The 13,548-nt window shown below is 44.1% G+C and overlaps 1 protein-coding gene across 1 annotated transcript; it reads right to left on the bottom strand.

Moving 5' to 3' along the window:
• Positions 1-1,722: 1,722 nt before the first annotated feature.
• LOC115688505 (B2 protein-like) lies at positions 1,723-3,776 on the bottom strand. Its single transcript, XM_030614330.2, has 5 exons — positions 2,992-3,776; positions 2,691-2,791; positions 2,416-2,499; positions 2,191-2,301; positions 1,723-2,063 (listed from the first exon to the last, which is right to left on the bottom strand). The coding sequence occupies exons 1-5, from the start codon at positions 3,716-3,718 to the stop codon at positions 2,022-2,024; spliced, it is 1,065 nt and encodes a 354-aa protein (XP_030470190.2). The 5' UTR covers positions 3,719-3,776; the 3' UTR covers positions 1,723-2,021.
• Positions 3,777-13,548: the final 9,772 nt, after the last annotated feature.

Raw genomic sequence — 13,548 nt, 5'->3', positions numbered from 1 at the left:
TTCTTTCATCTCTATTTCCACCTTTCTCTTCCCTTGCATTTCCACAAGGTTCTCCTTCATGAATGAAAAGTAAACCCTAGCTTCAATGAATTTGGACAGCGTTTTTATCTTGTCCAACTCCTGTGGAGAAATCAAATCTCACAAAAAGCTCTAGAACTTTCGGGGTAAATTCATGTGGACAGAATGAAACACATCACAATAACCATATCGAAAATTTTCCTTTGCACTAAGTAACCAAATCTATATTGACTCCAATGGTCATCATAATCACTTAGACATTAACCTAGGAGCCAGTCCTCTTTGAGAAGAAGGCTACGGGAGATGCGACTCTCATCTATAGATGATTGGGGTATAGGGATGCACATATCAATGAGGTGCATTCCCTAGCAAAAGATTAACAAAAAAGTGCGGGTTTGAGGTTTACCGTTTGCCTACCTAAAATAAGTCTTCCCGTCGTCGCAAATGGGGAGATTAAAATCCTATTGTCTCTTACGTGTTGAGGTATACACGTGAGGGTAGTGAAAGCAGCAATCGCACATCCATGAATTGATATAATGTGAAGCAGTTACAATATCCGGTTGGCCCATAACAAGTCGATACAGTACGAACGAGTTCAAAGCCCAGTGCTTTTTTGGTGATGTGTTGAAAATGCGGTATCGGGCTTGCTTGCGTCGTAAGGCCGCGCGGCGGGGATCACATGCAAAGGAGGCGACGAGAAACATCAAAACGTTAGGTAGAAATTGTTGTGACCATAGGGTTTCGCGTTTGAAGCAGTCAAAGCTGCGTAGGTGAAGAAATGTGTCCAAGATTGATGGCCGCATGGCACCACCCCCTTATCACTTTGGCTTCAAGCTTTGGAACTTGGCCATAACTGATGGCCTAACCACTTCCCTGATAACAACAATAATAATAACAACCAACAATGATGCTTGCTGTTGCTGAATCGACTGTTTTCTTCTCAACCATTGCACCAAACTCCCAACCACTTTCGGTGATTGCATAGGATGTCCCGGAACAGCAAAGCTCAATCATGTAGAACTGTGCAATAATCACAGCTCCACAAGGCCCCCCCTTTCATGCTTGAGTGACACGGATGATAAACGCACAGAAATGTCTATTCGAAGCCCCGCATCATTTGAAAATCAATTCAATCAGTAAGCTTCATATCTCTTAGCATTGTTGTTCATATTCCGTGATCGAGAATTCCCCGGAGCTCGATGTTAAAATAGTCGTCCATAAGTTCGAGGTCATGTCCGATCTCCATAATCAAAGACCAAAATGGGGATTTCCAATCGATGGGTACAAACAAGGCCTAGAATCCCTTGCGATTTGCGAACCATGCGGTGCGATTTACATCCGAAGAGTACTAATTTTCGCAGGCATATTAGGAATTCGATTCTTCCGAGCTATACATTGAAACCCTTTACCTAGATCAGGAGGTTCAGAGCACGGAATCACTCGGGCCCGTCCCAGGACATCGAGGTTCGGGGCGAGTGAATCATTCAGGTCCCGACAGAACACCAGGCAAGATCGAGCAGAGCAGAACTCGAGCTCTGCAAGAAGCTCCTCGCCGCCCCTCATTTCACCTTATAACTCTATAGCTAATTCAAAGCCAGATAACCAAATGTTTCATAGCTCGAGATTCATATCCGGTCCAGAAACCCCAAGATAAACCAAAGTGGTCTCTACTAACAAAGTCTCATTTTAGCCTTGAGACTACTAAAGTGAGTAGTTCTCATCTTAACCTTCATAAAAGTCTGTTTTGGCAAATTCTGTGCTTGTTTCCTATTATATATCATCCAAACTGAGGGAACAAAGAGCAAAATAAGTAAACAAACCGCCCTTACAAAAATTTACATCCCAAAGACAAGACAGCTTTTATACTTCTGCAAGTTTTCCTAACATGACAAAGTGTCATCCTTCTTCTCGCCTCCATAGTAGGTACGACACTATCTGTTTCCTAATTTCTTTGGATCAGCTCTGTATCTCCAAGCCTCGAAGTGCTCGGTTCGTTGGTGTTTTCATGGTTCTTGGTCCCGGAATATATCCAAGAGAGACAGCGCCTGCAAATGAATTCCCCAAATTCACATACTTAGGCATGTATATAAGAATTTGCCAATTCCATGTGCATGAACATCTCCTGTACAAATTCTGCTTAAAAAACAAAGAGAATGGGTGAAGTTCAATTACCTCGGGCACGTTCAGTTCTAGACGGAACTTGGGGCCATCGTAGTGGTGAAGGATCGGGCGGAACGAGTCCTCCTCCAACGGGTCGCAAACTTTCCTCGTGATCACTCGAACCTGCCCAGATGAAGAAACATTAAAGTAAGCCCCCTTATCCATGTCCTAACCACCATATGACACTCAAATTTATAGCACCGGTTACGCACGAATGGCATGATCAAAGGGCAATACCTGAGCGGGGAAGCGCGATTCGCCGGGGCATTTCTTGTCCTCCCAGGCCATCGGGTCTATGTTAGTCCCTCCAAAACTAGCAGCCTGTACACATTGAATTCCATGATAAGCAACTTCAGAAATCATTCAACCCGAACCAAAGATGCTTCTTTTCTAGTTCACTTCACAGTTTCGTCAACTCAACAACCTGCCCTCATTTGCTAATTAAGTAAGAGAAATGTTATGTTTACAAAGCGTGGTTTACAAGATCGACATACTAAGTAATGATGACCAACCTCAAAAATGCCATGGAGTTGGTGGGTGGAGTAGTTGTACAGAAACAGAGGAAGCCCAGGCGTTATCTGCCTCACCGAATCTCTGTACCGTGGAGGCAAGCCTGCCAAAAAACATCAGAAGACAAAACAAGAAACATAAGACATCAGAACCATCAATGATCCAAACTCAAAACAATTGTTACAATTCGCAATTAGCTAAAATCACCCGTAAAGATGACTGGAGTTGCCAAACCATCGGATTTAGATTTGCAGCACATTAAAGATGAGATTAATGTCATCGAAAAGAAAACATGGGACATACCGAAGAGCTGTCTCTGGAGATTCTCTTGCATGGTGTCGTTGTTGCACACGAAGATGTACCCGCCCACGGCTTCGTTCCTCGGAAGCGACTCCGACGGCGGGAGCGTCTTGAACCTCTTGTCGCTCTTCCCCTCTTTACCTTCGTAACCGCTGGCGTTGTTATTGCCGTGGTCGCTCCCGTTCTTCCTGTACCCGCCCCCGCTCTTCTTCCCCAGCTTGCCCCCGTGCTCGCCCCCCTCGATCTTGGCCTTCCCTCCCTTCAGGCTCACGAAATTGCCGATGAACGGATACCCCAGCTGCTGCTCCCCGTAAATCGCCGCCTTGCTGTACCCGCCGTTGACGGGGACGTCGACCCGCGACCCCCCGACCTTCCATCCGTCGTCGAACCGGTTCAGCTCGCTCAGGTTCGAGCCGGCGCCGGACCCCCCGAGCTTCCACCCGAAGTTGAACCCGTTGAAGTCGCCCGAGGCGACGTCGTTGGGCAGGCCGAGCGGCTCGCCGAGCGGATTCTTCAGGGGATTGTTGTTGGTGTTGAAGTTGGCATCGTTGTTGTTGTCGTTGTTGGAGCGGGCGGGGGCGACCTTGCCACCGACCCGGGTGTCGAACTTGCGACGCTCCTCGGGGAGCCTGGAGGCGAAGTCGTTGCTCCAGATGGAGTCGCTGAGGGAGAGGTTGGCGAGGCGGAGCTGGTCGCTGAACTGCCAGAACGACTGCTGATTGCTCTCCATCTCCGGCAACCCCGTCACGGAGCTCGGCGGCGGCGGCGGCGGCGCTCGTCGGGTAGTAAAGTCCTCGAGCGAAGAAGTGTCGAGCGAGCGAGTGACCGACCGACCGACCGACCGCGCGTGTGGAAATGCGGGAAAAAAAACCAGAGCCCCAAAAAAAACAGAGCAGAAAACAGAGCGAGAACCGACGGACTGACTTTGAGATGAGACTGGCGGTGGTGGCGGAAGGAGGAGAAGCAGAGGAGCTCGTTTATATAAGGGAGGCCAAAAGGAGGTGAAAAGAAAGGGAGATGAGGGTTTGTGCGCGTGGGATTTGTCAAAGTTGGTATCGTTGTTTTTAAGGGGAAAGTGCGTGGATTTCAACCGCGTCCGATTTTACGGGGCTCGGGGGGGATTTTCTTCCCCCGTTTTTTGCTCCCTTTTTTTAACCCGAGATTCTCTCCTTCGGCGTTAAGTAATGGACGATTAATTGATTAGTGATCGCCCGATCACTGGAGTTCGGTGGGTTGAACGACCCCCCAAGAAACTGTGTTTTCTTCTTCTTTTCTCTTCCTTTTAATGATTCGGTTCGAATATATGAATTAATCTGGGACTCGGAAATCCCAAACTTTTCCTTCGAAATTGCGTACCCCCGCCCGCGCCCGCATCGATCGAATCAGTAACAAAAGCCAACGGAATAATTCAGCGTGCTTATCATCGGTTTCGCATCGGGTCGTTTAAAGGAGGGACGCGTGGAATTTTTTTTGGGTGTGTGGGGGACTTTTAAAATGAATTTTTTGAAAAGGGGAAAGGTGATTTGATTTTATAAATCCTTCAAAAAAGAGAGAGAGAGAGAGAGAGAGAGAGAGAGAGGATTTGGACAACGTGGCTGAGCCAATGGGAGGGAGCCATGACGGCCGAAAACGCGTGGGAGGATGGGAGCGGAGCGGTGACGTGGCGGCATCGGGAGAGGAGAGAGAGAGAGTGGGGGACGGGGAATGGACAAGAGGGTCATTTTGCTGTGGTTGGGGTAGGTGGTGTTGGAGGGGAAGAAGCACTCGTGGGATTCGACGTCGAGCTCGTGGCATTCGATGAACTAAAAGATTCATTGAATTCCCCACCTTATCGACGGTTCTCGGCGAGGTTACAAAGATTCGTGTGTATCGCTCGTGCTGCATTCTCGATCTCGATATGCATCCGTGTATAGACATTTTTCTAACAGCCAGCATCTCGGCGTGGCTCCAAATGGCAGGATCCGTCTATCGCTGGCGTCACGGGCCGACAGTTTCTCGGCCGCGAAATAGCCCCGCGCGCGCGGCGCCTGGTAAGCCGAGAACACCAGCCCGGCCCCTCATTGTAAAGATGGTTCCTAGGCATAGCAACGGCGAATCGCACCGGATCGTGTCACGCTCAGTTCAGCTCACGTTTCCCGATCCCTCGAAGGAGACAAACAAACGGATCGCTTCGATACAATAACTGATCTCGACCTGTCATAACCTCATCAAGAGGGGCGGCATAAGTTCTTAAGGGTACGAGAGAATTCTATCCCTAACAGTAGCATCCCAATTTGGCTCCAAGAATGGGGTTCGCCTATTCAAACTTTCGTTCACCTTTTGTTTTTGTTAATTGACGGACTCGAGTCGAGCCAAAGTCCGACTCACCAAATTTTTCGTGTGGGAGTGATGACTCGGGGGGGGGGGGGGGAGTTTAACAGAGCGGAGTGTGTTACCAGCGTGGGTTTCTAGAAGGTCGGCCTAGCGAGGTTCCACTGCTCTTTCCGTGAGTTCGCGTTGCTCCTCCGATGTTGCCCCTCTCTCTTTTTCCTTAGCTCCTAAGATTCATTCCTCCTTCCCAAGTTTTTAACAATATACACGTCAGCTCGGTTGCATTGTCATTTTCTCCTCACTGATTTCCCTTTTTCTTTTCCCCCCCATTTTTCCTCGATCTAACTTGCCTTTGCTATGGAAAATCTCAAATCAGTATACTCGTAATAAATTTACCCCGAATTAATTATTTTTTACCTACCAAAAATTCGAAACTAATTCGTTTATAACAAATTTATCCCAAACTAATTTTTTGATCACTAAAAATCCCAAACCGATACATCTGTAACAAATTTATCCTCCGTTAAATTGGATTACTACTACGAAAAATCACAAACCGATAAACCTATAATAAACGGAGGGATAAAACCCTAAACTAGTATACTCATCAACTGCCAAGTGCCATCCAACTCATCAATTTAGCTATAAAATTTAACGGAAAATAACAAAAAGTAAATTTGTCACTGGTGTTTTCGATAAATTTATCACGGATGTATTAATTTTGAGATTTTTTTTTTTTAGTATTAACCCTTTATTTTATCATTTTGGAATTATAGCAACCTCAATTAACTTGGAATACGTGTTAACGACAGCACACCTCCCTATAGGCTCCGACGTCTATGTCTACCTAGGGATGGTACCATGAATGAATTGATGACACGCATTTGATGCGGTGCGGAAAATTTAGTGTCGACGAAATGTCAGTGCAAACACACAGACACATACACGTGTGGGCTGACGTCGTCGGTGACGCATTCACTGGGTATAGTATTAGCGAGAAGGAGCGAGTCACGCCGTTCTTAGGCTTTCGGGTTTGACCACGCGACTCCACGGAGGCCGAACTCGAAGGGGAAGGGATGGATCGTGCGCGGCGGGCCTCTCCCTCGATCAGAGGCCCTACACGTGGTCTTTTATGGGCCCCGCTTCGTGATGAGACCCTCGATCTCGATCGTCCAAGAAATGGAACCCGAGATCAGCGGAGGGATCGAGGAGGAACCCTGGCCGTACACGTGTGCCTGAGGAAAGTGGAGTGGGACTGGATCGGATCCGATCCGCCCCCCATCGGTGCGGACTCGTATAGATCTTGGGTGAGGCCGATCGAATTCGACGGTAAGGGGTGAGTATGGATTTAGAGTAGAATCGAAAATTAGACCAGCCATAAGAATTAAGAGCCGGTCTGATAGCAAATTTGCGAAGTTACTGATCCAGTTCCTAATTTCGAAAGAAATGGAATTGGTACTGTGCAGTTCGGGTTTCGGTTCTTACGTAAGAATCAAACTAGGAACCTAAGAAATGGGAACCGATGAATGGCGGTTACATGGTTTGATGAAAAAGCTATATTCGCTATTTAGTTGTGTATCACGAATGAAGTTTTGCAGAAAGTACTAGATCAAAAAACAGATTTATGTTTATGGACGAAATTGGGGAGTATTTTTTTTGACAAAATCCCTCGCCAATTAATTGAGACTCAAATAACGACTCTTCATTCTTCATATAGCTGAAGGTGCTTCTCTTAAGTTTCATATTTCTGATTTTAATACTATTATCTTTGAATTAAGAAGTATTTATGTTAAGATTAAAGATGAGGATCAAGCTCTTTTGTTGATGATTTCACTACCTCCCTCATATAAAAATTTTAGAGAGACCATGATTGTTAGTCGAAAAACTATTGATCTTAAATATGTCAAGACTGGTCTTCTAAATAAGCAGAAATTAGGTACATAATTGACTTTTGAATGCAGTAATGACCATGGGGCCGTTTAGTTGCTAGAGGAAGGTCTATTGAGAAAGGCAATGGTAGTTGAAGCAAATCAAAATGAAGAAAAAGATTAAAAAAAAAAAGATATTGGCCCGTTCCTAAGTAGATCGTGATTCTAGGGTACGCAAGGTGGGTTACAAGGTTCCAAAAACTAACGAACCAATTCCGAGAGGGTGGGTTCCAGATTCCACTCACACTTATTCGACATTCTTTGTCGGATTATGTGCATTCAAGATCTCTCTCGCGTTGAAAAGTTACGAAAATCTTTTCGATGCGCCATTGTCGGTACATACTTTAAAAAAAGAACAAACCTTTTTACGAAGCAAACATTGTATCATAAACGATTTCGTAGTGCACCCAACAAAAAAAATATCTCGGATTTACGGAAGATATCTCCCGCGAATCGACTCGACATCCTCGAAAAGGCGTGTCGGCACCCGGGGCTGCACCGAGGAAGGACGGTGCCGAAGTGGACCTTTCGTTTTACATAGCCCGCAATCAATGGCTTTGTTCTCACGAGGACATTGATGGGGTGGTGTCCCAGCAGTTCTTGGACTCTTTGAAAAAAGTCCAAGTTCAAAGTGGCCACCGTTTTTCCTCGAGAGTGCTCCAATGAAAACGAGTGGCGATCTCCAAGATCCACTTCTCGACAGACGAAAGTGGGGTGAAAAGTGAAGATTCTAACCCCCATGGACGGTTGAAGAAGTTGGTAGTTCGATTTGGAGTCTTCTTCCTCATGCAATCTTGTTGGCGTCGAGAGAGAGAGAGAGCTCGGAGGCACTGTGCGCCTGTGATCGCAAGTGACTCGAGAAAGTCTTCGTGACCTGTGGACGCTTCTGCATCAGTTGAAACAGTAGAAGACCCATGTGATGATCGTTGTAGACGCCTCTCAACAGGATGAACAAGTCATGAGCAAGAAGATGTTGAAAGTAGCCCGTGCTTAACTAGTCGAAGAAAAAGACAGTCCGAGGAATAGATAGTATTGTCCATACATATAGCTGAAAACTTGAATTGGATCCTGTTCTCACAAACATGATGAAGCACGCTAATCAGGGTTTCTGGTCGTCAGCCAATAATGCTGACTAGTGACTGCCAAAACCGAATCGCTAGGATGGCTTTGGAGCTGCTTTGTATCGCATCTTCCTTTGACATTCAATATCGTTACATGCAATTCTTTTCTGTTCTGTTTTTAACATGTTAAGTTGTTTTTTAACTTTCCTCTCCTCTGCTTTGCGACCAAGCTTTCATGCACCGCGTACAAACTTTGTTTAACGTTCATTCTTCTCCTGTTCTCATCTAGCAATGCTGCCTCATACTTTCTCCTTAATAACGCTATAAACAGTTGCCCTAAGCGGCAAAAAGTCGAATGTTTTCTCCACGAAGGAAATAATTTGAAGAGCTTTAATTGAATCGATGTTGTGAAAACTTAAACTGACAACAACAAGCGTAGTTGAATATTTAATATTGTGATACTCCCGATTTTGACCTAGACCGTAGTGCAAAAGTTGTACATTTAGGATGTGGATAAGGAGTCGAGAGAGAGAGAGGGGGGAGGGAGATAGAGATTCGGGGAGGTTGCGATTTAACATCAAATTGCACCTCGAGAAATATGGCCATGAGTTCGTATTCGAGCTGGAGTAGTGGCGACATTCTTGGGATCCCTTAAGAGTCCCTCTACCTTAGCATTTATCCGGTTGTGGGGCGATGTGAAATTGTCATAATATGATGACATTAGTCTCATTTCTTGAGGGTGGACGATATATTACATAACAGAAGCATCATTCTACATGTAAACCAATAATTCATCGAATAGTAATTGCAGGGGAGACGAATTTAAGCTCTCGTTACTCGTTGTCCGGTCAAATGGACCGAATTAAAATCATGGGTTTTGGGTCCAATAGGTTCCAGATTCAGGAGAGCCCATGTCCATCTCATAAAACCTCTCTTTCTCGCCCAGAATGTGTGCCCACTACCGGCCTAGTTGAACTCATCTTCAGTTCTCTTTGGCCCAAAAAGAAGAGAGAAAGACAGACAGACAGAATCTTACGTTCTCGTGTTACCATGCTAAACATTTTTCGCAGTTGCCTTGCTAATACTATTTCACGTTGATAAAGACCTAAATAGCCAAACAAACTGAGAAAAAGAAACATAGAGAAGAAACCCCATATAGTTCTGAGAGCGTGAAATGACTACGTATCTAATATCCCGCGATGCAATATCCTCCTATTTCTAAGGTGTTCATATACTGTAGCAATTCACTCGATTTTTTGCATTGTTATAAGCTAGACTGAGTCGAGTTCGGTACATCAAATGTCACGGGATGTCATTAGGGACCTATGTTCAAGCCTAAAAGGAGACTCGTAGTCCATTGACCAAAGGGTTGATCAATGGAGGGTTCCAATCTAGAGTAGCATGCATGAACATTTTGACTTTTTGGATTTATCAAAACCAAACCCTACTTTTTGTAGGGCCATTGACACAAGAACATCATTAGCTTCGGCATAAGATTATTCACTAACTAACTATGCAAAAGTATACATTGCTCCATAGGATTGAAGGTGACCCCGCAATGGTCAAGATTACCACTTGAAAATAACCCAGTTCGGGTTCTTAAATCCAAATTTAATCTATCCGCGAGCAAAAGTCCCACATAACAGAGTTATAATTGCACATCACCTCTTTTTTGAATCCCTAATTCTTTTGCCTTGAGATCCCAAAAAGAGTTTTGGTTGCACTATCGATCTCAGACTTAATTATAAAGAACAGTAGCGAGTACCAAAAGGCGTGCGCTCAATCTTATCATGGGGTTTGCAATGATGATTTGGGGAGCTTGATTGATTAAGATAAGATAGGTTAAAAATTCGGTGGTCTTGGTACAAGATAACGCTATATTAGCAGACCTACCAAAACGGGCTTTCCCCCTCTACTTGCGCTGCCGAACTCGCTACTGAATGATTAAGACTTAAGGTTATAGCAGCAGCACGTCATCCATCGATCATGCTTACGCCAAATAACTCATGAATGAACCATTGCGCGAAGTTTAACGTCGTGAATTCATGTGGAGTGAGACTATTTTAGTCGCGAGTCCTTGAGAAATGAATGAATCAAGGGAAAATGTGGAGTCAAAGCAGAGGAAAGTAAATTCGTTGTTTTGTTTTGTTTTGTTGACGCTTTAGATGGAAGTAAAAGATGCGTAAGAACGGGAAATAGTCAAGTTTTGAAGGATGATACAGTGAATATAGGGTCTAGACTCTAGACCTACTAATGAAGATCAAGAAAATCAGAATATTGACCCATGAGTAAGTTTCTTTATGGGCCTCGTATTCTTGTCTAATTACAAAGAAGACCTAATTATATCTTTGGGAAATTTGTTTCGTATATTAAATTTGACCCCTAGAGTCATATTTTACATCGCTTGCCCCTACCTACATTTCCACGAATATGCGTGTGTTTGTGTCCGTCTATACCAATGTCTTAAGACGGGAGTATCGTCTCTTATCTGTTTCTTCAACCTCGAATTCATACCGTCGGGCATGCGCACCCAACACGGGTTTATCTATTTTGGCGATTGTCAAAGTTTTAAGACGGGAGTACCGTCTCGTGCAGTGAAGATCGGTCGAGCACTCGAATACCTTTTTTTTTTTTTTAATTAAGAATTTGTGATTACAATGTTGTTGAGTGCCCCTTGCGGAAAATGCACAATTAGGCCCACCCACTAAATTGTGCAAACAGCAACTAATCTCAAGATCAGTGGATCTTATTTCAGGATAAACCCAAAAATCACTAGGCAGGCAACACCTACTACCTCGGATAATTACTTTTCTTCTTAAGTGCTTGCTTTAAATAATCCTCTTATGTCCCTTCCACAAAATCAACTCAGAAAAAGAAAGAAAATCAAAATTCGTACGTGAATTTGTAGGACCATCACGAGTGCGTGCTTATTCCACTGGGAAGAAAACATTGAGCAAATCGGTCCTTGAGATTCTGCCCACCCAAAAGAAAAAGAATTCGGTCCTTTAAGATGTTTGCAATTTAAAGATTGATTCTGAGATGCTATTGTTTAATTAAGCAAGTTGTTATTCATAATTGAGCAATTTGTTGTTAATTACATGTGATGTGATCCAAGACTCATAGAACCTTGGGTCACACGTAAAAGAATGAAAGATGATGCGACTTCTTGAGATTGCATCTTCAACCTAAGCATCCAAATCCTACATGTGATTTTTTAATCATCCTGCGTTTTTATGCTATCATTCTTAAAACATTGTATTAGTATCGATGCTTGTCCTCAGATGCAGGTCACGGAGCTATAATTTCAAAGCGGGATCCAAATTGCAAAACGGAAAGATCCGTACAACTCAGACCTCGCTAGCCAACATGCCTCTCGTATATATGCGACCTGTGAACACATACGACCGATGCCTGTGATCGAATTTGTGTTGAGTTTTTCCAATTTTGCGCAACACATCTAACATACTAATGCAACGAGAGAGGGGCATGATGCTTCAAACGAGTCAGGACGTGGAGAAAATAACTAGTTATCGTAATAATCAATCTCCAACCACGTTAAAATTGAATTTTTCGAGAGGGGTGAAAACCGAGCGAAAATGGGCAGCCTAATTTTTTTTTAAAATAACAGCAATATATTTTCTTCTGCTCAAGTATTATAAGGTATTTCCAATGTGTCTTCCTAGAAAAGAAAAGAAAGTAAATAGTGGGATTGTATATGACCAATTTGACAATCCTTTTAACGATGATGATAGATCGCCCTTTTTTTTCTGCTAAGATTGCAATGTCATCTGTCCCTGAAAAATTGGGGAGGGACAGAAACAGTAAAATCCTAGAAAGCACCCACATGGAAAGGATGTGAAATTGTGGTTTTGAGATTCTAGATGCATTGTTAGGTTCAAAGGTTGAAGTCGGCCTCCCGTTGACCGAGTAGACTTTGCCCAAACAAAAAGCGATGACTAATTGTAGTCAGATGACGCCATTTGACCCAAAATAGCCGAAAGGAGAAAGGAATCAAGAGGCCAGTGATTTTAGCAAAGAAATAGCTCGGGTAGCAAACCCCGTCGCCGAGATTCAAAACAGTGTTGACGACAGAATCCTCTTCTTGCGACGCGTGATCGCCTGTCCTCCCGACGCTTAATCGTGTCTCGATATGCACCGCGTCCGTCCGATTTTTAATATCACGTGCTCTCGACATCGAGGACTGTGGTGGGGTATGAACGACCGGCGAGATACCTGTAACGCATCGGATAAGATCTCGATCTGACGGGAGTTGTTGTAAGTTAATTAAAATGTGAGTACTGCAAATGAAATAAGCCCTATACGTACAGACCCAGAGTCATGTTACATGTTGTAGAGCCACCGGGCCTACTTGTAGTCAACTTCCCTCAAAAACCACTCGGTGGTAAGAATTTTGGGATCCGGTGCGCGCATTCAATGATCACTCAAGTCAACAGCTACTGAAACAAAAAAAACCTTAAAGACGTCCGTCGACCATCGTACCTAACATTTTGAGCCGAACCCATGGAAGACGTTGGTGAGATCTTTCTCCATTGTCCCTTAGAGCAAACAAAGAAAGTTTTACTTGGTCCTTATGTGCACCAAAGCGGTTTGCTCAAAGCAATTCAAGCACCCTTCTAATTCTAGCCTGAGTAAGCCACAGTCCCTAAGGTGAATCACATCCCCATTGAGTAGTATCTCCATTTTCGATAGATTTTTATAAAAAAATCTATAGCAATAAGTATTTATGTTAAGAGATATTGATTATTCGAAAATTTACCATCTCACCCTTTCAATGTTAGCAGTAAAAGCACGAAAATTTACCATCTTACCCTTTCAATGTTAGCTGCAAAAGCCCCAACAGGCCTAGTTCTCTCTCTCTCTCTCTCTCTCTCTCTCTCTCTCTCCCGCGCATCCCGTCGAAGCTTCCTCGGTAAGGCTAGATCGTGATTTTGGAATGAAATAAGCTTCAATTGTGCTCTCCATCTATACTCGTTGCTCATCAATATCCTAGATCTAGTTTCTCAAGATCTCATTCCATTATTCCAACAATCGATCATCAATGAAAATACCCATTAAAATCTCGGAAGAAAACTCTACAAGCCCCAAAAGCTAAAGACCGCTTAAAAGTTCAAGAACTAAGTGTAAGTACATGCGAACTCTCACAATCAAAATCTAGAGGTCATTGCCCGATTGGCGGTGCAAAAGTAGTGCCTGCCTCTTCCAAGATCAGATCTAGAACTGCCCAAGGAGGATTTGGTTCC

Source organism: Syzygium oleosum, unplaced genomic scaffold, assembly GCF_021117445.2.
Source record: "Syzygium oleosum isolate NSW1041296 unplaced genomic scaffold, Sole_v2.1 Sole_v2.14, whole genome shotgun sequence".
NCBI classification, from domain to species: Eukaryota; Viridiplantae; Streptophyta; class Magnoliopsida; order Myrtales; family Myrtaceae; genus Syzygium; species Syzygium oleosum.
Note: the sequence above shows the minus strand (reverse complement) of the source record. Positions and strands in the feature narration are given on the sequence as shown.